At 54.9% G+C, this 26346-nt stretch overlaps 1 protein-coding gene across 5 annotated transcripts in view; it reads right to left on the reverse strand.

Annotated features, from left to right (window-relative positions):
* The window catches only part of GRIP2 (glutamate receptor interacting protein 2), a 59028-nt gene extending 39940 nt beyond the window's left edge, over window positions 1–19088 (reverse strand). For all 5 annotated transcript variants that reach the window (XM_045832540.1, XM_045832539.1, XM_045832538.1 and 2 more), the window contains exon 1: window positions 18989–19088. In XM_045832540.1, coding sequence (XP_045688496.1) covers window positions 18989–19043 — 55 coding nt within the window. In that variant the 5' untranslated portion in view covers window positions 19044–19088. The remainder of the gene's footprint in view (window positions 1–18988) is intronic.
* Between the last annotated feature and the right edge of the window lie 7258 nt (window positions 19089–26346).

Consider the following 26346-nt stretch of genomic DNA (forward strand, 5'->3'; position numbering starts at 1 on the left):
AGGGGTGCATCCCCTGAACTCTAAGGGGTCCCCACCAGACTCGCAGGCAGGGGAGCAATGGGCACCAGCCTTTCCTCCCAGGCTAACCCCAGGGCCTGTCCCCAGGGTCATCTTTTCTCTGACTTCTTCAAGCCAAAGCAGCCCCACCTACTCTGTCTCCTGTTGCTTCTCCTGCCCTAAGCCCTTCCTTGTTCCACTGTCCCCAGCTTCCATAAACGTCCTCTCAAAATCAGCCGCACTCGTGCTGTGAGATCTCTCCTGCTCACAGTCAGAAACCCATGCACTCCAGGCCAGCCCGAGGCAGGCCTGCTCAGGGCTGGGTCCCCTTTCTGGGAACAGATACGACTGCGCATCAAGTGCTGGGCATCATGCTGTGTGCTTCATATACATTATTCCATTTAATCCTCACCACTTTCTCAGGTGGCATGATTGTTATTCCCATTTGAAAGATGGGGAAATTGAGGCACAGAGAGGCTAAGTGACCTCCCACTGTAAGGAGCAGGGCCACGATTTGAACCCAGGCTGTGTTCTAAGGACTTCAAAATTATTATCACTTTATCGTCATGACAACCTTATGTGGTAGGTACCATTACCACCCTGATGTTACAGATGAAGAAAATGAGGCACAGAGAAGCTTACATGCCCAGGGCTGTGCAGCTCCTTAGTGGCAGAGCCAGAGGGCCCCTTCCTGCCTCCTCCTCCCACCCCATGACAGGCCTGGGTGGGCTCAGGGATGATGCCGGTGGCCCCAGTTCCTTTGGGAACGCCTCACAAATAATGTCCCTCTGGCCATCACAGTGGACCAGGGCAGACAGCTGGATGGGACATATTTTATCTGGTTCTGCTCAAAATGACAGCTCCCCACCCCACCCCACCCTAGCCAACCCGCCTCCCTCGGGGGAGGGAAGCATGGAAAGACCGATGCTGCCACAGGGTGACCCCGCATTCTGCTCTGTGCACGCTTTTCAGGGGAACAAGAGGAAAAAATATCAATAGATTTTTTGGACTCCTGAGTCACTCGGCGCCGAGGAGTGCAGAGGAAAAAGAACAGGGAAAAGGACCGCCAGGCCTGCTCCGAGCACGTTACAGGCCCTGAGAGTGGTCAGCTCCACTGAGCAGTATCTGGTGACCCCGTTTTACAGACGGGGACCTGAAGCCCAAGAGGTCACTCAGCTGGTGAGCCGTAGAGGAAGGACCGGCACTGGGGCCTTTCCGGTCCCTGCAACAGACCCCATCCTTAACCCTGAAGGGGTTTGCTCGTTCTCTTTCACAGTGGGGTGAGGGACCCCAGATGCAGGGCACCCTGGAAAACAGTGCTGGCCTCCAGGAGGCCCCCCCACCTCGTCAGGGCCCAGACACCCACAGGCAGGGCGTGACAGGGCTCCCGGGGGCCATGGACATGCACAGGAGAGCTTGCCAGCCCTGCAGTCCCCCTTCCACGAGGCGGGTAGAGCCCAGGGCACTGGCCCTCCCCCGCCCCGGCATCTCCTCCGTGGGGCCACGGTGGCCCCAGTATCATGCGGGATGAGGTGCAGGCGCAGGTCCGGCCTTGGCCTTCTGCCTCCTGAGTCTGTGCTCCCTTGTCCCACCCTGAAACTGGCAACACCAAGGATCATGACCTCAAAACCGAGTCACCACGGAACCATTTTATGTCCCAACAGTGGCTGCCTGGAGCAGTAAGAAGACTCAGTTCACCCCGTTGAGTGTAAAAATTCTCATCCCAGTCCCTCCCTTGACCTCCCCTCCTCGCAGTCTCCCCTCTGCCGGCCCCACCCCAGTGCACGGTTCTCCTCCTGCTGCACTTCCCACACGCGTGCCCGTCCCAGGGCCTTTGCACTGGCCGTTCCCTCTGCACAGAATGTCTTCCTCGGACATCCATAAAGCTGCCTCCCTCACCTCCTGCCTGACAGGGAAACGTCACCTTCTCAGGGAGGTCTTCCCCGGTCAGCCTGTTGGAGCTTCGGCCTGCACCTGACACCTCCAACACCTCCAACACCTCCCGTCACTTCCCTCCCCTGCTTTATTTTTCCTCAGAGCATTCAACGCCATCTAACAGACCTCTCTTTTTACTTTTTTACCCTAGTGATCTTATTAACTCTCTGCCCCACTAGGAAATCAGCTCTGGGGGGCCAGGTTTTTGTCTGCCTGTTCACTGCTCCGTCCAGCACAGAGAGCGCCTGGCACACAGTAAGTGCTCAGTAAATGATTCTGAACTCGATTTCACTTACGGATTAGGAGAATGGGAATCAAAGAGGTGGAATAAGTGGTTTGAGGTTGCAGAATCAGGAAGAGACAGTGCCAGGATGCAAACCCAGGCCTCCCTGGCTCTGGGCCATGGCCTCCATGGTCTCCGTGGTCTGGAGCCTGGGGTTTCCCCACGGCCACAGCCCCTGCTGTGGAGGAGCAGCTGGGCCTGCCCGAGGATCCAGGTGGGTGTGGCAGGAGCTCCCCCCGATGAGTGGGAAGCCCAGGCCACAGCAGAGGGGCCCTGCACACACCCAGCCCCAGCCCTCCCGGTCCGGCTGGGCGGCATGTGCTCACCCAGGCCTAGCAGGCTCTGGGAACAAAAACCACTTTGTGGCCTGGAATCAGAAAAGAGTGGACACTAGAAGGAGGGGGGAAGTTCCTGCCAAAATTTGTGTTCATGCTTACTGTGTGCCCAGCCCTGGTTGCATCCCTTCCTGCAAGGGCTCAGGGTTAGATGGGGGGATAAACAAGATCCCCAGGGGCAAGAGTGGACATAGTCGAGGTATGGGCCTGAGAAAGGACTCATTCAGGCAGGAGTCCTGTGAGGCAGAGAAAGGACTGGGCAGTGAGTCCCACAGCCCCCAACCCCAAGCCTGGTGCTCAATGAGGAGTGGCCTGACTTCTCAGGGCCTCAGCCTTCTCTGCAAAATGTGGGGGGTGTATGGGGTAGCCACCTGTCAGCTGCCCTGTCGCCCTGCTCTGGGGGGAGGCCATGTGAGCAGTCTGGCCAATCAGAGATCCAGTGGTTTTTCAGGCAAGGAAGTGTGATCCAAGCTGGGCCAGCAAAAGCAGCCCCTGGGGTGTTTGCTGAAACTATTGGAAACAGCCCTTTCTTAGGGAGCACAGAGCTAGTTAACCTTAAGATTGGAAGCACTGGGGCTTCTGGAGAAGAAACAGTCTTCCTGCAAATGAAATTCCCCTAAAGAGAAGCAGAAACCTAGAGTTCTAATCATGTTAACTGAGCACCTGGATCCTGCTATGCCTGAAGCTCCATCTTTGGATTTTTCTTAAAAAGAGCCTTAGCACTGATACCAACTGAGGCAGGTGTGGCCATGAGGTCCTGTGACCTGGGGAGGACACTAGGTGAGGGCTGCAGTGGTGAGGGTGGGGGGTCAAGGAAGTCATCAGTGAGAGAAAAAGTTTGGAAGACCATGAAGGGCCTAGAATGGTAGGATAAGGAGCTATAATCAGATTTGAGTTTTAGCAAGGTCTCTCCCATGGCAGCATGCAGGGAGAGGGGCAGGCCAGGAGGCCAGGGAGGAGACTGGGCAAAGGTCCAGGCAGGCGATGCTCATGCCTGAGCCTGGGTGGAGGCAGAGGCCCATGAGGAAGGAGGGGGGAGACAAGTACCTGCCAATGTCCCACTGCCCTTGTGGCCCTGACCACGGCAGGACGAGATGGCCTCACTCACCTGGGCCTTAGGTCAAGAGGACAGAAGTGCACAGGCCACAAAGGCAGTGTCTCCATTTACAGCGCAACTGTTGGGGGTGTGTGTGGGGGCGGGCAGGAGCAGATAACATGGGGTCAGATCCCAGCTTTGCCACTTCCGGCTGTGTAGCCTTGGACAAATCACCTAACACCTCTATGCCTCAGTTTCCCCAACTGTAAAATGGGGAGAATAAATAGTCCCAAACTCATAGTGTTGTTGGCAGGATTAAATGAGCAAATGTACAGACAGAACTTAGAACAGAGTAAGACCTGGCCGGCACAGAGGAAGATCTGTCAGACAGCTGTCAGCCATTACGGCTTGCATTATTATTATGTGGGGGCAGGGGGCAACCCCGCCTCCGCCCCTTGCCATGGGTGGGAAGGTGGGAGCCTCTGTTCTCTAGGCCCTCAGAAGCAAGGTGGGGAGCCCTGCCGAAGTCAGTCATGTGTGTGCCAATTCCTAGTAAGTCTCTGTGTCGCAGCTGTGGAGCCTTGGGGAGAGCACCGGGCCTGTGCCTCCTCGGTTTCCTCACCTGTCTGCTGGGACCACAGTCCCTCCCTTTGGAGTTGTTGCGAGGTGGGAGAGTTAAGAATTTGTCGAGTATGAGAAGGGGTTGGCAAGGGTGGCCCAGGGCACGGAGTGAAGGATTACCTGGTCCTAGCTCCTAACGAGCTCCCTATTAGGGGGTTTGGGGATGGAAGGCCAGCCCAGCAGGCTGAGGCCAGAGGGACAGATGGACAGCTAGATGGCTGGAGCAACTGCGTCTGCACCAGAGCCCTTCGCTGAGTCCTGGTCCTGGCCCGCCCAGGAATGTGGCAGCCATGCAACACCCACCCCACTGCATCCCCAGAGCCCCACCGACCAGCCTCCCGGCCAGGGCTCCTTCCTCCTGCCGCAAGGTCCAGGAGCTCCGTCCACACCACCCTGACCTCTGCCTTTGCTCTCAATCTCTGGGCAGGAAGCCTACCCCTACTAGCTCAAGCTGAGGTGGATGCCCACCCTGGGGCACCCCTGAGGGCTGAGTACTGCCCTCTGGAACTCCAGAGCTGCCTGCTGCCCTTGCCGTGCTGGACAGCCCAGGGGACTCAGCCCCTGCTGTAGGACAGCAGCCAGGGTCAGACAGACAGCCCTGTCACCTGCTCCCCCTGGCCAGGTGTCCGGCCCCTGCACTCTCTCCAAGCCCTGGGTCTCTGGGGAGTGGCAGTCCCAGTCTTAGCCATCCTAGTTCCCTCTCGGGCAGTAGTTTGAGGAAACAGCCTGAGCGCTCTGCCTACAGATCCCCCATTACTTACCGGCCTCTCCAGGGGTCTCCCGGTTAAGCCCACACAGCATGTCTGCTATTGTCCCTGCCACCCACCGACTCCCTCAGGAGCCACGCTGCTCAGCCCCTCCCACACCCTCCCCAGGGAGGGGCTGTGGGAGGGAGGCTCACAGCTCCCACTGGCTGGGCACTGAGTCCACCCACTGCAGCAGGCGGCTCTCTGCTTAAAGGGGACATGCTGCTGTCAATTCTGGCTCCTGGATGGGGTTCAATACCCACACCCCCATAGCCTGGGCAGGAGATCTTTGAAGATAGGTTGCCTGGGGTCTCCCCCAAGGCCCCAGTTCAGCTCTCAACTTTCCCTGGGACTTTGGAAAATGATTGCCTTCCCCAGGCCTCAGTTTTTCCATCCAGAGAAGGGGAAGAGAACCTTTCAAACTTTTTCTTTAAAGAGCAGATTCCAACAGAATCTTACTCGGCATCCCAAGACATAAACCAGTCCAGTCAATGGATGATGCCGGGGCGTGTCTGTGGGTCTCAGGTTACACAACCTTGTGCTTTGGGGCCCCTGGGACCCTTCCACTGACATCCTAAGTGGATATAACTACCTCCACCAGGCCTCAGTCTCCTTTTCTGCAAGGTGGAGCTTAGGAAGGATGAGCCCAGCAGCCTGCCACGTGGAGCATCCCCCCAGCTTTCTGGGAAGAGGGAGCAAGCTGGGCTGGGGACCTGCCTGCCTCTGGGCTTGACAGGCAGGAGCAGGTGGTCAGGACTCCAGCCCCGGCTGGGCCTCAGCCCTGCACACTCCTGGGTTCCTCCATGCTGGCTCCAGACTGACCCTGACGACCCCGATGGACTCCCTCCTCTGCTCTCCAGCTGCTCCTGCTCTCCATGCCACCCAGTAGAAGAGTAGGTCACCGTGCCATGGGGAGTCAAAGCCTGCGACCACCCATTGCATCCAGTTGAATGCGTGTGACAAAGAGTGAAGCCGACGAGGTTCTGGCTCCCGTGGACTTGGACACAGGGGAACATGCAGGTCTCCCACTAATTCTGTGTCTCACAGTGAGTGGGAGAGCACTTCCCAGCACTCAGGGACCAGAGGTTTCCTCTGGGCTCCCTCCTGAGCAGGGGTGCCCACCACAAAACCTAGCCCACCCTTGCTGGGCCACCCGTGCTGGCTCCTACCAGCCCTACACCGATAGCACCCTCAGAACAATCCAAACTCTAAATCTGGGAGGGGCACTTGTACCCTTGTATCCATAGGCTCGTGTTCCTCCGTTACTGCCGACTTCCTAGGGATACTATCCTCTTTGGGTGACTTCAGGCAGGTCCCAAGGGGCAGGGACAAGGTTCCAGGCTCCAGATCAGGTTCCCTTGGGCCAGCAGTGAGGCCGAAGGTCAAGGAGAGAGGCTAAGATGTCAGCCATGGGGGGCGTGGTAAGGTGGGTCAGAGAGGGAGGACCCGTGACTGGGCCAGGCAGAGAAGGGGAGGCAGGTTCAGGGTGTGGTTCACGGTGCCAGGCAGCGGTCAGGACTCGGCTCTCAATAAAGACCCTGACCCTCCCCAGGGCACTGAGGGCTACTTGGGGGCATTCCTGGCTCCACGCCAGGCAGGGAGGACTGAAGCCGTCTAGGCATGTAAGTTGCTCTAACAGACCCTTGCCCTCTTCCCCCTGCCCCTCATTTATAGCCCCTTCCTGGTTTGCAAGGCTTTAGTTACATCTGCCTCCTCTTATGAGAAAATATTTGCTTTCCACCCAGATGCATTTAAATGAGCTATGAAGACGGGCTGTTGGAAACCTCGCCATGTTTGTCTCTCTCACTGCTCCTTTGGAATTTACTTTGGCGGATGAGCAGCTCCTGGAAAGGTCACACCATGGGTTATAAGGGAGCTTGCACTCAGCGTTCCTCTGAGTGACCGCTGTGCCAGGCACTGGGGGCCGAAACCCGAAGAGACAGGTAGGAAACAGTGTCTTCCCTCTGCCCTCTGTCCCCATCAGCCCACTGAGCGCATTTGCATTTGGCTTTATCCAAAAGCCTGTTTGGAAGTACCTGTTAGTCCATTTTGGAACAAGGCAGGGTTTAAGTAAATAGTCAGCACAGAGAGGTTAAGTAACTTGCCCAAGGTCACCCAGGTATAAGGGTGGGTCCAGGCTCACATCTGAAAGATCTGTTCTTAAAGGTGCTGACCTGGGCCTCTCAGAATTTCAGGGGCTTGAAAAGGGGTCCAGGAGAGCGGCTGAGGAGCAGCTAGCTCTTGCTGATGATCCACTGAGGAGGTGCTTTGGAGCCTGACTTTGAAGGATGGGAGGGAACACATCAAAAAAGGAAAAAGTCATGTGCGTCCATGCATGAAATCCCGTAACAGCGACTGAAAAAAAATATATACTGATCAAGTAGTAATGATAGAATAGGTTGTGCTAACAGACTCATAGAAAAATCACATATTAAAAGTTTCCTATGAGTAATGTGTAGAAATCAGCAGTTGCAGTTCCTCCTGACAGAACGACCTTCACCGCAGGAAGTGGATGGGCGGCGGCAGTTCACATCCAAGCCTGCGGGAACAACGCCCGCACATGTGGCTCCTGAGCCCGCATTCAGACTGGAGACAGAGCAACGGAACGACCCGAGGACACATGCAGGAGACAACAGTGAGACTGCCGGGAGCAGAGCTGGGAAACCGCACGTCCCCAGAAATTCCTAGCCCCCCTTCCCGCGGTTCTGCCACACGACCCAGCCAGGAAGCCCGGAATGCCCGGACGGTCTTGGAGGCACGAGCCTGCCACCTTCTCGGGTGTCAGATCCCGAACAGAACCCTTTCCGTCTGGACCAGAACCTGCCTCATGAGTCTGGCTTTCATGGCGGCCGGCAGCCAGACCTGTGGGTCATTTTCTGGGGTTCAGCCCCCTGTGACCAGTGAGGAGACCGGGGAGGAGACCAGGCAGGGAGTGGAGACGGAGCCAGGTCATGAAGAGCCTGCGGAGGCCTCACTCCTGGGGGTGCGGTCTGAGGAGCGGCAGCCCCGCCCAGGCCTGCTAGACCCGAACCCGAATTTTCACAAGGTCCCAGAGGATGCAGATGAAGTTTCAGAGAACAGTATTAGGAGTCTGGCTTTCCCTCTGCAGGCAATGGGGGCCACGGATGGCTGTAAAGTACTGCATTTCATCGTGTATAATGCGTACCCATGTTTTCATGTGCACCATACATGGGATTATTATACCCCAAGGCATGTGATCATTATGCCCATGTATAATGCACACTCTTATTTTTCCCTCAAAAATTTGGGCAAAAAAGTGTGCATTATACATGGCAAAATATAGTAAGGGGGTAAGAAGGCTCTGCAAGGACCTCAGACACAGAGCTCAGCCAAGGGAGAAGAGAAGAGGATTTCCCCTGGGAGGTGGCCCAAGAGCAGGAGGAGCTGCTGCCTGGCTCCAAAGACAACGCCTCCCCTCCAAGGCTGCCTCGAGGAAGAAGAGGAAAAGTGGGGGTGAGGGAGTGGGAGGGTTGGGGGTCACAGGGCTGGGTCTGTGCAGTAGCTGGAAGCCAGGCCTGCCAGGTGCCTCGGTGGCCAGCGGCTGCAGGTCACAGAATATGCTCTGTTTCCAATGCAGTGGATGGTCTGTGAAGGGGGTTGGGGTCTCCTAGGGGAGCTAGCAGGGCCACCGAGCTGGTAGACAGCTGCTCCAAGGTCAGGAAAGGCCCTGCCACCTTTGTATCCTCGGGCTTTGCGAGACAGTTGCAGGACGGGTGGCTGTGTGACCTGGGGCACAGATCTAAAACTCTCTGGACCCCAGCCTCCTCACCTGCAGAGTGGAAATAATAAAAGCACCAGCCCCTGGGGTTGGGAAGAGCACATATTAGTGAGTCGGAAAGCATTCATCCGTCTTTCCTGCCATGCGTGTCACACCAACACTATGAAAGAGACCAGAGAGGAAGGACTTCAAGGTCGGACACACTCAGGTTCAAACCTCAGCTCTGCCAGCTACCTGATTCTGGGCAAGTCACTCTGCCTGGGCCTCTACTCCTCCCCCCACCCCATTGTGAGGACCGAGGGGCAGAGACCGTGGGAGGGGTTTGCAGCCTGTGACTGCCCAGCACACACTCATGACCTCTGCTCTACATGGGGCCAGGCCTGCGGGCCCTTCTTAGTGTCTCTTAATGGGCACCACTGGCACCACTGTTGGGGACATTCTCTGGTGTGCTGGGCTGTCTTCCATACCGAAGGACCCCTGGCACCCCTGACCCTCGCCCACCCAGTGACAGTGACCATTGCAATTAGGAACCAACTGACTGCAGGCTGCACAGATGGGAAAACCGAGCCCCAGGGAGGGCCCCACCGGCGCAGAGCAGGGGCCTGAATCCCCGCCTATTTCATTCCTCTCAGGCCCCAGGGCTGCATCCACCATAACTGCAGGCAAGCCGTGTCCTGAGCCCACCAGGGGCCCTGAGTGGCAGCCGGAAATGAAGTCTGGGTGAAGAGATGGGGACTTGAGAACAAGAGATAAACCCTTTATTGCTGTTCAGTTGCTTCTTCCTCTCTCTCTCTCCTCACACCAGGAGGTCAGGCCAGAACAGTTAGTCCCTGCCCAGTGGCTAAACTTTTCTATAAGGTGGGTGTTATTGTCCCCATTTTAACAATGTGATTCCACCAGCTGCAGGTGAGGGACACTAGGCGACCCCTCGTAGGGGCTGCTTTTTGCCTGTGGCTCCCACTTCGACCAAGTTGCCTGACATCTCCCCCACCCCCAACTCCAGTGCCCCTCACCTGACTTTAGGGCAGGCTGGGTTGGCTTCAGGGTAATGCCACACCCATGGGCCACTCCTGGCTGTGGCCCCAGACTGACACCTGCCAGTTCCCAGCACCCCTCTCCGCAGCCTTCCTCCAGCCCCGCAGGGCAAGAGGGCATGCGAGTGACTGACTGTAAGAGCACAGCCTGGCAGTCCGTGTGCCCAGGCCAGGGGAGGGGAAGCCACCGGGATGTGGGGACCCGGCTGATGGTTCTTCTGGACCAGGTAGGGCAGGAACTCTGGGTCCCAAGCTTTGGCACTTTATAGCATTTTACACCTATTTTCTCATTTCATCCCCACAACATCCCCACTTTGGAGATGAGGAAACAGGGCCCAGAGAGGTATAACCACTTGCTCTTGGTCACACAGCACATGAGGGATGAGCTGGGATTGGAACCCAGGCCTCGTGATGCCATCTTCACAAGCACCCCATCCAGTCTCCTGAGAAATGCACACCGGGAGTGCTCTCCTCGGCCCAAGTGACTGTGGGGTGGGGTCCTTCCCAAGCTGCTGTTCACACAGGACCTGCTCCATACCTAGAACATTACACGTGATGTCAGAACACCAGCATCTCTTGGAGGCGGGACTATACCCAAAGAGGTCTGCTAGGAACCCAAACAACAAAGGGCCAAGAGTCAAGGTGGCTCAGACGAGAAGTCCAGGCAAGCTGCCTGGTGGAGGCAGCATCTGAGCTAAGCCTTGAGGGACAAAAGAATCAAACACTCAAAGAAGAGGCAGGAAGGGCATTCCAGGCAGAGGGGACAGCTTGGGCAGAGGGTGGGAGGTGGGAAGATGCACAGTACATGTGTGGAGAGATGCCAACCAGCACAGCAGGTCAGAGGGCTCCATGGTAGCAGGTGGGCTGGACAGGCAAGTGGGTCTGGGTCCTGAAGATACAGAGACCTGCTTCAGAGGAGGGAATGCTGTGGCCACAGTGTGGATGGCATTTAAGGAGGGGCGGGCTCTCCTGAGGCCCCTCCAATGAGATGATGGGAGGGTGGGACACACACAGGGCCTGGGGAGCCTGGAGGGAACAGGATCCAAGTTATCAGGGGCCTACTAGAGCCTCAGCATAGGGAAGTCTGATTACAGCAACGCCCCCTTGTGGCTAGTGATCAAACAGGCAGGCACAGCCCGTTTCCTGTGCCCTCATGCCCAGTGGAGTGGGAAAGTGAGCTCAGGACAAGGTTCAGCCTGGTGGCTAAGACTGTACCTGGAATCCTACCTTCCACCTTCTCTGGCAAGCATTACCCTCTGAATAATGCAAATGCCTCAGGTGAAAAGGGAAGGGGCTAACATTTATGGAGAGCATACTGGGTACCCAGCACTTTATGTGCAGGGTCTCTTGGAATCTTTAAAAAGCCCTGCCAATCCCATTTTATAGAGGAGAAACTGAGGCCCAGAGAGGAGAAGGCACCTGGTCAAGGCCTCCAGCTAGGATGGGCTGAGGGCCAGACCATCAGATTCAGGTGTTCCCTCCTCGGGTCCATTACACGGCCTCTTCCTTCTGTCCGGAGCCCTCTTCCCCTCGCATCCTTCAAACCCAACCTAAACACTGCCTCTACCAAGAAGCCCACCGTGACTACAGCAAATGGGTCCCCTTTACCCTCTCACAGCCTTTCTTCCAAGGCATTTGTTCATCTGTTCTTTTCCACTGCATGGGAGATCCTCAGCTGTCCTGCTCTTTGGTTTGGACCCTATGCACAGGACTGGGCCTTGCACACAGTAAGGAAAAAGTTTGCTGAGTGAGCAAATGAGAAATCAATGATAAACACACATACTCTCTGGACGGCTACATTGGAAAGAAACCAATAATGTATCCCCTCTGACACTTCAATCTGATGCTGGAAATCCCTTCTGCTGTCTGGTGCAGCTTGTGCAGCTCCACAAATGGGGGCTCACCACCTCATGAACAGCCTTCTGAACAGCCCTCAACAGTCATGAGGGATGAGAGTCACTCCAATATCCTGAGCTGGAGCCTGACTTGCTATGGCTTCTTCAGGCCCCAGGCCCCTGCCCCAGACCGCCCTGCAGAGTCTCAGGGGCTGTGTCTGGTCCCAGGCCATGGCCTCAGAGCCCTGGCAGGAGAGGCCACAGCTCAGAGTCTGCATGTGGCTTCAGTGGGGACCCACCAGCTCCTAAGGGCCTCTCCGAAGTATGTGGTTGGAAAGAGTGGTGGCCATTCACCCCATCGGTCTGGGGCAGTGCTCACATGGGTGTCTTTGATCCCCTACAGATTTTAGGAAGCTGTTCACCTCTGGTGGTGTTTGCTTCAGGATGGAATAATCTCTTTTTGTAGGTGAGGAGTCTTTGTAGGTTTGGAGTTCAGAGGACAAGAGATTGAGGAACTTGGGTGTCTGGCTCCAAAGCTTTAATCACAGTTCAACAGACACATGTCCTCAGAGAGGCTCAGTTCTATCTGATTTTGTGCTTTCCTGATGGACGCGACTATTGCAGGAGAACCCTGGAGCTGTGGACTAATGGTGGAAGCTCAGGCAGGGTGGTAATTTGGGAATGACCCAGCACAGCCCAGTTCAATAAGATCCTGGTGGAGGGGTGGGGCGGGGGATCTGCAGGGCTGCAGGTGGGCCCTGGCAGAGGCCACTTGTTGGAGGACAAGGCCTGCCCCTGAGATTTCTGGGCCAGTGCCTGCTGCCTGACAGCAGAGGCACCCACATTCCATGGCACCCTCAGTGCTGTTCAGGAAGGGTCACTGGGAGGCAGCCAGCTGGTGCCCAGAACTGGCCTGCCCCCTCCAGCCTCGCCGCCCCAGCACCACGGCCTGAGCCTGCCGAAACTTCCCAGCCTTTCCACTCTTGGCCTCCCAGGAATGCACTCTCTCTAATCCCTCACCTGCCTGGCCGAATCCTGCAAGTGCCCCAAGATTGCCCCACCGACCCTTCCCCCAGGAAGCCTCTCCTGGTCCTCCAGTTGGTTGAGGCCTCATCTGAGTCCCTAAAGCCTTAGACAGCCCTCAGTCCCACTATTGCCAACTCACTGGATGCCCCCTTCCTTGCCCATCTGCCCCCGATGAGCCTGACACCAAGAAGTGACGAACATTCTAGTCTGTCCCCCGCCAGCCTGTTAGCACCCCCTCCTCAAGCAGCAATACCACAGGAGGCCTTACAGGGGCCCTGGGTTCAAGTCCTGGCTCCACCTTGAGCAAAACTGGCCTTGACCTTCCCATGTGTGAAATAGAGGCACATGCGTGGGCTGGGTTAGGAGTAGGACCTGGGGTCTCTGGGGGCTGCTTCAGCTCCACCTTCAGCCAGCCTGGGACTCCCTAACCTCAGTCCCTAGCATGGGCTCCAAATGGTCCCCAGCTGTTTCCAAACTTCAAACTAACTTTCCTTGACAGATCCATTCTACAAATGGGGTGCTGAGGCTCAGGGAGGGACAGGGACCTTCCCCAAGGTCACCTGCAGGGACTCCAGCTGTCCCAGTTGTGTGGCTGTGAGAGGTTGCTGGGTGTGTGCCCCTCCCCCCACCTCATCCACCCACTGGCCTACACATCTGCGTGTGAGTCACTGCCACCTCGGTCAAGACAGCGCAATGTGGGGGCTGCAGAGACAAGGTCAGCTCAAGGAGAGCAAGTAGGCAGATGTGGAGAGGCCAGGAAGAGGCTTCTAGCTAGGAGAGAGGAGAGTGAGGGGCACAGAAGGGAAACTGAGGCCAGGAGGAGCAGGGACCACAGACAGTGGGGCCAGCCTTGGTCTCCTGTCTGATGGGTGTTCATTCCGCTCCATCAGACCCTCTCTTGGGGAGGGAGACAGGGCTAATGGCCTTAACAATTATCTGGGCAATTGGGACAGGCAGATGGTCCCTCTGGACTGAACATTCAAGCTGACAAATGGAAATGATGCTGGGACATCAGCTGACAAGTTCAGTGCTGGTGTGGTGGGTGGCGCAGGCAAGGCAAATGAGCTGTTAGGACAGTCACCCTAAGTGTGTGCCTGGAACCCGGGAGGGGACGGACTTGGCTGCTGCTCTGCCCAGTCGGACTTCCCCAGACCTGGGCTCCACCCTAGGTTCTGCCCGGGGAGAAGGACACAGACAGGCTGGGGCATGGACAGAGGTGTGACCCCGTGGGGAGGGTGATGGGCCCTGAGAAGTAGGACTGCTCAGCCTGGAGGACCTTGTGAGACCCTACCACTCTCTCTGCAGAGCTGTCCTGTGGCAGAGGAAGCAAAGTGAGGGCTGAGAACCTTGGGGGACCCTGGAGCAGACAGACTGGTAGCCACACACTGGGAATGCACCAGACGGGTCCCCTGCTCCTGGCAGTGGAGATGGGATAACTGGCCACTGAGGAAGGCCCCATGGTGAGTCATTTGGGCTTCAAAGTCAGCCAGTGTGGCTCTGAGGCCCAGACTCCACTGTTTCCTTCGTGGCCATGTGACCTTGGGAAGGCCCTTCCTCTCTGAGTTTCCTCACCTGCAAAGTGGGGCAATTTAGTTCACAGCATTGTTATGAGAACGAGAAAGCCCCTGTCAAGTACATACGCAGCATGGGGCCTGGCGTGCAGCAAGTGCTGCCATGCTGGAGCAACAAAGAACAGGTCCAGAGGTTGACTCCAGGCTGCCAGGATTCCAGGAGCAATTCCCAGGAGTAGAGTTTGTCCCTGGCTCCTTAATAAAGAGAGAAATCCCATGGCCTCTGGGACACCAGGGGTGACCTGAGCTTCTGGGGCTCACTCACCACAGAGGCAGAGGCCTGGGAGCAGGTGACGCTCTGGCACTGGGGGAGGAACTGATTTCCACCTGGGGAGTCAGATCTGAGACCCCACTGCAGCTGCTGCAGAGTGAAAAATGCCAGCAGCCGGATGTGGAGGCGAGTCGGAGACAGAGGAGAGCCTCATTATGGAGGACAGGAAGGACTGAATAATTCATCACGGACGAGCACCGTGGAGGGGGTGGGTGGACAAAGCTGGGGGTGGGGCACAGCACAGACCTTCCCTGTGCCCAGGAAGCACCACGCGGCTGGCAGGAGAGATTACTATCCGTAATAACCTTGCCGTCGCTAACACTGCTCATTGCACCTCCAATACGTCACTCTGCCCACCCTGGCCCAAGCAGTCGGAAACAGGCCCCTGCCCGGAGCCTCCCTGAGCTCATTTCCCTCACCCGGCCCCTTCACCTCCATGGCTCTATCCTTGCCAGCCTGGGAACACCCAACATATTCATACCCCAGGACCTTTGCACTGGCTGTGACCTCTGCCAGCCACATGCATTCTTCCCTGGAGAGCTGCATGGCTCCCTCCCCAATCTCCGTCAGGGTTTTGTTCTCATATCACCTTCTCAGGATGGCCTTCCCTGAACACCCCATTTAAAACCATACCCCACTACCCACAAACCCCATCTGCTCCTTCGGCTTCATATTTCTCCACAGCACGCATCACCACCACGATGTCTTGCTCCCTCACTGTCACTCCCAGAATGTCAGCTGTAGGAGGGCAGGGATCTAGGGTGGTCATATTCCCTGCTGTGCCCCCAGGGCCTAGGACAGTCCCTGGCACGCAACAGGCACACAACAGGCACTCATAAGATAGCTGTTGAATGAGTGAACGACACAGGGTATTCTGCTCCCTCAGCATCACCGATCCGCCCACCCTGTAGCCCCAGCCCCTCACCTCTCACCTAGCACTAAAAACTCAGTTGTCCTTGCAGCCACCCAATGAGGAAGGTTTAATATTAACCCCCATTTAAGATCAGAAAACTTGGGCCCAGAGAGAGAAAGCCACTTGCCCCAGATACACAGCTGGGACTTACACCCGGCAGCTGGCTCCAGGGCCAGCGCTCTCCTCATCCCGCTCCCTCACAGGAACGCATCGGAAATGAAAGCCCTCACTCTTTGAATTGAACATGACATTTTTATGCCCCTAAAGGCCAAAGTGCAGCCCCTTGGGAAACCTCACTAATCTGATCTCCCAGAATCCTCAGTTCTACCCTGCGGGGAGGCACTGTCCTTATGCGTAAACCATGGAGGAAACCACAGTGACCCGGGAGGTCTGTGTCCTCTGCAGGCACCGAGGTCCAGCACACGGGTGTTAGAGTCAGGCCCCCGCCCTCCCAGGTCTCCCTGTCCTCACTGCCCCAGTGCAGACAATGAATGACATTGCCAGGACGCTCTGAGATCAGCCGGGGTTGGGGGAGAGGGGCACATAGGGTGTCTAGCACAGCAGAGGTGCCCCCACATCTGTGTGCACCCAGAGGTGCTCCCCCTGGGTCTTGGACCTGGGGTTGAAATTGGGGAAGCTGAGCCAGGGCTGAACACTTCCTCCCCCCGAGTTCTGGCCCAGGCAGACTGCTGCTTCTGAATTTAGGCCAAGCCTCAAATCTCAGTCTGGGGGACAAAGGAGCAGGCTGCGCTGGCCATGTGGTCCAGGGACCCTACCTGAAGCAGTCATAGGGTGAGGAACTTCGGGGTCCTACCAGATAAGATGGGAAACAGTAAGGCCTATTTAAAAATAAGGGCTGGCTTCTTTTTAGGATCTGCCATCTGCGGTGGAATCATCGCCAAGATGCAGATTTTCATGAAAACTCTTAAGGGAAAGACCATCCCTCTCCAAGTTGAACCCTCAGATATAACAGAATATGTAGCCCTGGCCAGTGTGGCTCAGTGGGTTGAGTGCCAGCCTGCGAACTGAAAGGTCTCCAGTTCAATTCCCTAACAGGGCACATGCCTGGATTGTGGACCAGGTCCCCCACTGGGGGTGTGCAAGAAGCAACTGATTGATGTTTCTCTCCCTCTCTTTCTCCCTCCCTTCTCCTCTCTCTGAAAATAAATAAATAAAATCTTCAAAAAGAGAGAAAATGTAAATGAAAAATTCCTCCTGATCTGCAAAGACCGATCTTTTCGGGCAAGCAACTGGAAGACAGACGTGCTCCGTCTGACTACAACATTCAAAAGGAGTCCACTCTACGTCTTGTGTTGAGACTTCGAGGTGGTGCTGAGAAAAGGAGGAGGTCTTACGCCTTCCCCACAAAGAATAAGCATGAGAGAAAGAAGGCTAAGCTGGCTGCCCTGAAACACTACAGAGTGGGTGAGAGTGGCCCCTGCAAAGGGAGCGCGCTGCAGATGAACGCGGTGCGGGAGGCTTCAGGCCGGCCCCTTTGACAGACAGGTGTTGCCGGACTTTGGCTGCAATAAAAACTGGAAGGCAAGCAATTGTATATGGGTCAATATTAGATGTGAGCTAGCAAAAAATAAATCAATAAATAAAAATAAGGGCTGGAAGTGGGGAGATGTGTCCTCAGGTGTTTAAAAATATTTTGGAAAAGACAGAGAAAACATTCCCCTTCCCTCAGTCTCTTCAATCCTTCTCCCTTGAGCTTTCCTGTTTTCACACGTGGACACCCAGGCTCACTGTCTGGGCAAGCAAGTTCAAGTGCCTCCTGTAGAGCCCTCAAAAAAGTAGGGAGAGAGTCACTGCACAGTGTGCCCTCAGTCCACCAGGGTGCCCCGCCCCCTTCTGTTTTCTTATATCTTGTTAGGGGTTTGCTGGTCCCAGACACCCTGGGGTCAGTGGTGCGGCAGGGGTAGGGGCAGGTGGTGAGGGGTAAGAGGAAGCAAGTGGCTGAGCCTCTCATAGAAAGATGGAATTCAAAGTGACCAGGTGTCTACTGTGTGCCAGGCCCTGCCCCGATCTTCCCAAATCATCTCTGCCATCTTGGGAGGGCGGCTTTTCTTGGGTTTATATTACCAATGAGGACACTGAGGTTCTGAGTGGGCCACACAGGAAGTAAGAGCCAGGGGCAGGACCTGAATCCAGGCCGGCTGGGAGCCACACAAGCACCTCCCACATCTCCGCAGGAGGCAGCACCCAACCCGCAGCATGTAGCTGTCTGCTCTCCAAGTCCTGGGGAAGCTCAGATCTGGAACAGTGCTGGATGTGTCTGTCTGTCCCTCTGCAGCCTAGGAGGATCCCACTGGGTCCTCAGGGTCCGTGAACCTGAATAGTGCAATAGTCGGATGGGGAAGGGGACTTCCCCCTTGGAGGAGCCCCAAGGGAAACCCTGTTCTTGACGCTCTCCAGGCTTTGGCTGCTCCGTCCCCGTGGGAGGGGCTTCCAGGGACTTGTAGGGCATCAGACCACCAGCTGCCACGGGCCAGAGCCCAGAGCCCTCTGTCTCCCCCTGGACCCTGCTCCACCGAATACTCCTGAGGCAGCCCCTCCCTATGCAAGCCCTCAGAGTCCAGAAGATGCTCACGGCAGTTATGAGAGGCTCTGTATGTTAGCTGTGCAACCTTGAGCAAGTTATTTAACATCTCTGTGCCTTAGTGTCTCACTTCATACAATCAGAATAAGGATGGGACCAACCCTGCAGGGCTGTTGTGAGGAGTTAATGAATTAATGCATTGTCTGGCACACAGTGGCACTGAATTAATGTCAGTTGCTGTTGCTCTTGTTAGTGGTATGATTATTCTTAGTTCTGAGGCCCGAAGCGCAGACAATGTGATCCCACCCCCCACCCCCAGTCCATGCTGCAGGTGGAGAGATGGCAGCACAACGAGGCCACAGGGGAACATGGGGGCACCCAGCCTGGAAGTCTGCTCTCAGCTGCAGACGCTGGTCCCCAGCCCCACTCCCATGCCAGGCTGTCCCCACCCTGAGCCCCGTCCTGGGCCTCTCTTAGGCACTGGACGTGCACCCAGGGGTGGGACCTTGCACGTGCTGGGACTCAGAGCACTCAGTCTCTCCCAGGGCCTAGTCCTGCCTTCGCCCACAGCCCCTCACCCCACCCCGACTCCCCGCAAAGAGCCCCTGCCCCCCACCCATGCACACACAGTGCACCCCTGCCAGCCCAGCTGACCTGGACAGCACCATGCCCCAAACGGGGAGGAAAGAAAGACCATCAGGGACATGCCATGCGAGCGGGGCCATGAAGGGAGCTGGCACAGAAAAGTAGAGAGCGAGGGAGATAGACACACACAAAAAGAGATGGTGGGATAATCAGAGGTGGGGGAGAGGACGACAGGGCAACAAGAGAGACAGAAAGGGAGAACGAGACAGAGGCAGAGAGAAAGATGGAGAGACAGAGTTAGAGAGACTCAGACAAAGAGTACGAAAGAGAAACCCCAAAGCGCCAGAAGACAGAGGGTCAAGGTGAAGCAGGGAGAGACAGAGCAGGGAGGGGGGCCTGGGCGGGAGGTCCCCGGCGCCCCTCAGCCTCACCCTCCACCCAGACCCAGGTCCCTCCCAGCCCCTGGGCAGGCACAGGATCTGCCCCACATTCCACTGGCTCCTCTCGCTAGCTTGGTACCTTTGGGCCGCCGCCTCACCACGCCCAGCCGCCACTTGAGTGACACAGCCAGCATCGTCTTCTCCTGCCCTCCGGTCCCAGGGCCAGGGACACGACCTGCCCGAGGTCCCAGCGTTCCTGGAGCCCAGCGCGCTCCTCGGAGCTCCTCTGTGCTCCGGAGCTGCCTGTGATAACTGGCAGAGGCTGGGAGCTCCCTGCTCCCTCCCTCCTCGAGTTGCTAAAATAGATAATCCTCCCAGGAGCCAGCAGTGCTGGCATCCGCGGTGGCAAGGCCCTTCCTCCACGACAGCCCTGGCTGGAAAGTGAAGCTCTGGGTGCACTGGACCCCCAGGCAAACTCCCATGTCTCACCCCCACCCCCGAGTCCTCTTCCTCCCAAAGTGCTCACCTTGCCCACTCCTTTTGCGCCAATCCACCAACCCCACTCCCTCCTTCCCTGGGCTGGACTCTTTGCAGCCCTCAGGTCTTTGCCCCTGCGGGGTCCTCCACCTGGAATGCCCTTCCTCTCTGGCTCCACTGGGAATGTTTGCTTAGCCTTCTGAGGCCCCTGTTTCCTGGAAGTCCTTGCCTGCTGGGTCTCAGCCATGCTTTTCATACTAGTGAGATTGTCTACTCACTCCCAGAAGCTCACAGAGACAAAGACAGGGTCGGCTGCAGCCAGCACAGGCATTTGATGGGGTCATCGGTATAGAATGATGAGACCCAGGCAGGCTCTGCTTCCTCACACCTAACCTCTACAGTTACCCTCATTGTAACATGGGATAGCGAGAGGATCCACCCAAGGGGCTGGTCGGGCGGGGTCCATGGACTGACTACATGCAAGGGCTCCAGGCATTTGGCAAGAACTCAGCAAGTGCATGTGGCATCTCTTCCTCTTGCTGAACAGAAAACTCCAACTCAGCAAACAGAGAGTGAGGAGAGAAATCAGAGAACACAACTCTTTGGAGATGGGCAGATCTGAGTGAACCCTAACTCCGCGTGCCCCACTGAGACTCAGTTTTCTCATCCGACTAATGGGGCTAACAGCTCCTGTCTCTGATGCAGTGAGGGTAAGGGCTGTAGGAGATCATGTGCCTAGAGTACTTAGTGGAGTCCGGCACACAGTAGGTGCTCAATACATAATAAGTAACAGCTAGTATGTCGTGATCATTCTGCCTGAGCCCAACCCCTGTGTGTGAGTGGGGATGGGACGTCCAGCGAGGTGACAGCCTGGCTGAGGTCAGACAGGAAAGTCAGGATCCAGTGCTTTCTGTGGATATCTCTTTAAGCTCCACAGTGCACAGAATGGTCCTCAAGTCATTCTCATTTCCCAAGTGATGAAACTAAGACACAAAGAGGTACAAGATGCCCCCAGGCTCACATATCATGCAACTGGCAAAAAAGGATCTCAGATGCCAGCCACCAGACCACCCCACTGCCACATCCTGACAGTAGAGAAGCCCCTGTAAAACACCTACTGTGTGCCTGTCTCTGAGCTGAGCACCCTGCCAGCTTAGCCCAGGGAGGTGAAGCTGCCTGCTGGGGGTCGAGACTGTTAAGGACAGAGCTGAGAGGGGAGCCCAGACAGTCTGAACCCAGAGCAGGGGCTCTGGCCGAGAGGGAGGCAGCTCCCCACCCCCTGCACTACCCTGGACGAGAAGCCAAAGGGTCCAGGTGGACATGTGGAGGTACAGCAGCAAATAAGGCTGCACGGGAAGGTGGGCTCTGGGACACCCAGGGCGGGGAAGACCCAGAGGCCTGGCCCAGGAGGGTTTCTTGTCACCAGTTTACCCTGGAGGACACTCTGCAAGTGTTCCAGGCCCCACAAGTGAGGACATCCCCAGGCCTGGACCAACCCATGGGCAGAGAGGTAGGTCGGCCCACAGAGCATCTCAGCCAGCCTCCATTCTCCCTCTTCCTCTCCTACCTCCGCCTCAAAACCCCAGCAGGCCCCAGTTGCTGCTACCCCCAGCAGCTTCCAGAAACAAATTAGCATCTCATCAAAAATGCCTTTCATCTTCTCAGCCAGGCCCTTTCTTCTGTGGCCCAAGTGGTGACATTTCTGCCTCCCAGCTCTTCTGATGTAAATGAGACAGATGCCTCTAGGCTTTGGAGAAGGGGGGTGAGGTGGGAGGGGCAGACCCCTGTCAACCACCTCTCCAGGCTGGTCAGGAAGAGGATGAGGGTCATCTGCCCCTCTATTCACTCACTGAACAAATATTTATTAAGCACCTCCTGTGTGCCAAGCCCGGAGGTACAGCCATGAACAAAATCAAGCCCTCACAGTGAGACATTCTAGTGGGGAAGACAGAGAAGAAATGACAAGTGCAATAATTGAGTACGAGTCGCAGTACGTTAGAGGTGCCACATGCCGGACATAAAGTGAGCAGGGAGAGGGGTATCAGAGCTCAGAGGATGTTGCCATTTATAAAGGGAGAGGTCTCCCAAGGACCCAGACTATGGTCTCTAAGTACTTCTTCCCACTCTCAGGGCCCCAGGGCTCTTCAGAGAAACAGCTGATTCCAGGACTGAGGCAGGAAACATACAAGACCAGCCTGGGACACCTTGTGGCAACAGAAAGTCAAAAGGACACAGAAGGCAGCCTGAGGGGGCTCCCCCTGGCCAAACCGGGGACAACTTGAATAAGAATAATGACTGCAAAGCTGTAAACATCCATGTGTCCATGATTTTTAAAAGGAAAAACACCTCACAGGTCCCTTTGGGGGCAGTTAAGGCACCACCTTCTCACTCTGCAAACAGAAAATGAAGGTAAAGAATGAAGCCCTTCTCCCGACTTGCTGTGTGAACAGTAGTTTAGGGGAACCTAATTAGGGAAAGTCGTCCCTCACGGAAGAACCACAGCAAGTAAGCGCAGAGAAAATAGTAGAGTTGAAAAACCACCTTTTGGCAGTTCTAATGAAATTAAGGACCCCACGGTGACCATCAGTGAAAGGCTGAAAGGGACTGAATGACGGAGGGACCCGGCAGCTGGCCCTTGAACCCATCTTGGCGTCACCAGAAGTGCCACATCCTGGCCTATGTGCTCTGGGGGGTGGGGGTGGGGCAGGTGCGAGGAAGGCCCAGCCCCAGCCATGATGGATTCAGGATTTGAACCTGAATCAAATCCAGCTTTACCCCAAATAAAAGAACAGAAATTACAGGGGACAGAAGAATGTATTAAATGACACCACAAGGTCATTCCACAGGACAAATGACCTGGTTTCACCAACAAATAATTAGAGTGAAAAAAATAGGGAGAAGGAACTGTTACAGATTGAAAGAGACTTGAGAGACCCATCAACCAAATGTAATATGAGGACCTTAGTGGAATCCTGATTTGAATAAACCAAGTGTGAAAAGACATTCAGGAGGCAAGAGGGGAAACTGCACAAGGACTGGGCATGAGATGATATTAAGGATCATGGTTCATTCTTTTTATTGTTGTATTTATTTGTTTGTTTGTTTTTAAATCTTCCTCCAAGGATATATATTCATTAATTTTAGAAAGAGAGTAAGGGGTGGGGGAGAGAGAAGGAGAGGAAGAGAGAGAGAGACTGATGTGAGAGAGAAACATTGATCGGTTGCCTGCCATAAATGCCCAGACCTGGGACCAAACCCACAACCTAGGTGTGTGCCCTAACTGGGGATCTGAACTTGAAACATTTTGGTTCATGGGATGACGATGACCCAACCAACTGAGCCACCCAGCCAGGGCTACAATTTAATTTTTTTGTCACAAAAGACAATGAGCCCTGGCTGGTATAGCTCAGTGGATTGAGTGCGGGCCTGTGAACTGAAGGGTTGCTGGTTCGATTCCCAGTCAGGGCACATGCCTGGGTTGTGGGCCAGGTCCCTGGTTTGGGGCATGTGAGAGGCAACCACACATTGATGTTTCTCTCCCTCTCTTTCTCCTTCCCTTCCCCTCTCTAAAAATAAATAAATAAATATTTTTTTTAAAAAAATAGAAGATAAGGATACATTTGAACTCACAAGTTTGTGCTGATAAAAGACTGCTTTTCAGCTGTTTCATGCACACCGGGGCCTGGCAGTATTTCAACCGTCCACCTCACTCTGGCTCCGCAAGCCAGTCTCATCGGCCTTCAGGCTCCTGTGCACCCCGAGCAGGCCCGGCTCACTTCTGCCTCTACACTGGGTCTCTACACTGGATGGCCCCTCTGCCTGGAGCATTTCTCTCATGTCCTCACATGCCCCACTTCCACCATCATTTGGATCTCAGATGAAATGTTCCCTCTCTGTAGGCCTTTCCTATCTGCGCCATGTAACCTTGTCCCCATCCCAATCACCACATGTCCTGTCAGCCCTTTGAAATGGTATCATAATGCCGATCATTTCATGCATTTGGTGTTATCGTCAGTCGTCCTGTAGCTTGTGAGCTCCCTGCTCATCTGTCGCTTCAGAGCCTGGCGTGGGATCGGTGTTGGGTAAATGTTGGTAGAAGAGAGCTTCAGACAAGCATGTGAGCCCCTAAATGACAAGTTCCCCACAGCCCCGGTAGCCCGCACATGTGGTATGTGTCCAGCACTGTGGAAGCGCTGCCCAAAGGAGACATTGCAAACTGGTGGCCCACCGTACTGTTTAATTTTTTAATTGTGGCGAGAAAAGCAGAAACTTCCTAATTTTAACCAGTTAAAGTGTACAATTCAGTAGCCTTAAGCATATTTACACTGCTGTGCAGCAGGTTCCCATGATGCTTCCCTCTTGCAGAGCTGAAACCACACCCATTAAACCGCAGCTCACCACCACTCCACTTTCTGTTTCTGCCATTCGACTACTTTAGATGCCTCGAGTACATGGAATCACACAGCATTCATCATTTTGTGATCAGTTTATTTCACTCAGCACGATGTCCTCGAGGTTCATCCAAGTTGTAGCATGCACCATGTATGCATGGCATATGAGCATGCACCACCTTTTGTTTTTCCATTCATCTGTCAGTGGACACTTGGGTTGTTCCTACCTCTTGGCTATCGTGAATAATGCTGTTATGAACATGGGTGTGCAAATATCTTTTTAAGATCCTGCTTTTAATTCTTTTTTTAAAAGATTTTATTTATTTATTTTTAGAGAGAGAGGAAGGGAGGGAGAAAGAAAGGGAGAGAAACATCCGTTGGCTGCCTCTCACATGCCCTCAACTGGGGACCTGGCCCACAATCCAGGCATGTGCCCTGACTGGGAATTGAACCAGTGACCTTTAGGTTCACAGGCTGGTGCTCAATCCATCAGCCACACCAGCCAGGGCTGTAAATTTTTCTTTATTTCACTTAGTGTAACCTCATTTCTGCCTGGATCTTTTTTTTTTTAAAGATTGTACTTATTTATTTTTAGAGAGGGAAGGGAGGGAGATAGAGAGAGAGAGAAACATCAATGTGTGGTTGCTGGGGATAATGGCCTGCAACCCAGGCATGTACCCTGACTGGGGATCGAACTTGTGACACTCTGGTTCGCAGCCCGTGCTCAATCCACTGAGCTATGCCAGCCAGGGCTGCCTGGGTCTTTTTTATGCTGTTGAAGTATACTATAAATTCCCTGGGCATCCTAAAAACTAGTGTTTTGAACTTTACATCTGATAGACTTTTTATCTCCATTTAGTTTAGTTCTTTTTCTGCAGTTTTGTTCTGTTCTTTCATTTGGCCCATGTTTCTTTGTCTCCTCATTTTGGCAGCCTCCCTGTGTTTGTTTCTGTGTATTAGATTGAGCTGCTTTGACTCCCTGTCTTAGTAGCCTGTCCTGTTGTAGAAAAACTCACTGGTAAGTTGAATGGGACAGAGTCTTAGGTAATTGCCAGGGTGAGGCAACCCATGTTGCCACTCTGTGGCTCTGTAAGGGGAGGGATCGAAGAGGGGACAATGCTGCTGCCTGGCCTCCGGAGTTTTGTCTGGGAGGAAGCTATCTCCCGGCACTCACTCTGTTTCCAGTCACTTCACCTTTTTTCTGTGTGCCACTGGTGCCCTTCCAGGTGTTGCCCTGGAGCTGAATCCCAGAGTGAGCGAGTCTGTGTAAATCCTAAACCCATTGCAGGACCTTTAAGAAGAGACTCCTGAAAATCCCACAGTTTCTTCTGCCGCCCCAACCTCCACTGGCTTTTACAGCCAGAAATTACAGGAACTCATCTTCCTGGTGCTGGAACCCTGTGTTGGGTGGTCTGGTGTGGGGCTGGGATCCCTCACTCCCAAGGTATCCTGCCAATTTTTATCCACCACACGTGGGTGTGGGACCATCCATTCCATGTCTCTGCACCTCTCCGCACATCTCCATGATTCCACCCCTCCTACCCCTCTGGATGAATGTGGCTTCTTTAATTCCTTGGTCATCAGACTTCAGTATAGTTCAATTTTCTGATGATTCTGGTGGACAGTTGTTTTGTAGTCTAGTTGTAATTTTTGCTGTGGTTGTGTGAGGAGAGGAAGTTTGTTTATCCACACCTCCATCTTGACTGGAAGTCTGCCCTTGAAGTTCTCACTAAGTTCTTTGAGCATCCTTATAACTATTGTTTTGAACTCTGCATCTGGTGTTGTGCTTGCTTCCATTTCACTTAGTCCTTTTTCTAGAGATTTCTCCTGTTGTTTCATTGTCTCTGCATTCTGGCTGCTTTTCTAAGTTTGTTTCTGTGTGTTGGGGAGAGCTGCTACATCTCCCAGGCTTGGCAGGGTAGCCTGTGTAGTAGGTGTCCCATAGGGCCCAGTGACACATCCTTCCCAGTCACCTGAGCTGGGCGCTCCAGGTCTGCCCCCGTGTGGGCTGTGTGCACTGTCTTGTTGTAGCTGAGCCTTGCTTGCTATTGGTGTTGCAAGGAGTGACTGACCCGCAGGCTGACTGACTGCAAGGATCAGCTGTAACTGCAGTGGAGGAGTGGCTGTGCAGAGGCAACCCCATGGGGCACGGCTTGCCTTGGTGGGGCTTTAGTGCTCCCTGAGTCTGCCCCTTGGGCATGTTGCTCGTAGAGATGGAAGGGTTGTAAAATCTGGCAAGGTCTGAGGCTGGCCACCAGGTGCACTGGTTCAGGGGCCTCCTGGGAGGTTAAAGGTCAGCCACTACCTGTGCCCTGCCTGGGGCCACCTGGCATGAGCTACACAGCAATCTGCAGGTAGCTGCTACTTGTGCTGGGCCTAGAAGTGCCCAGGAAAGGCCAAGCCGTGAACCAAGGCCTGTTGCCACTCATGCTGGGCCTGTGGCCACTGAGAAGTGTGAGGTACACAGAGGCCAGATGCTGCTTGTCTGAGAGATTTTAGGAAAGTCCAAAGCATGAGGCAAGAAAGGCCATTTGTATGGATAAGCCACTGAAAACAGCTTGGGTGAGCCTACAAGTTGGGTGGGGTGGGATCTCAGGGAATCACCAGGGCAGGGCAAACAAGGATAGGT

The sequence above is a fragment of the Phyllostomus hastatus genome, unplaced genomic scaffold, assembly GCF_019186645.2.
Source record: "Phyllostomus hastatus isolate PE091 unplaced genomic scaffold, TTU_PhHast_1.1 phas_contig_16, whole genome shotgun sequence".
In the NCBI taxonomy this organism is placed as follows: Eukaryota; Metazoa; Chordata; class Mammalia; order Chiroptera; family Phyllostomidae; genus Phyllostomus; species Phyllostomus hastatus.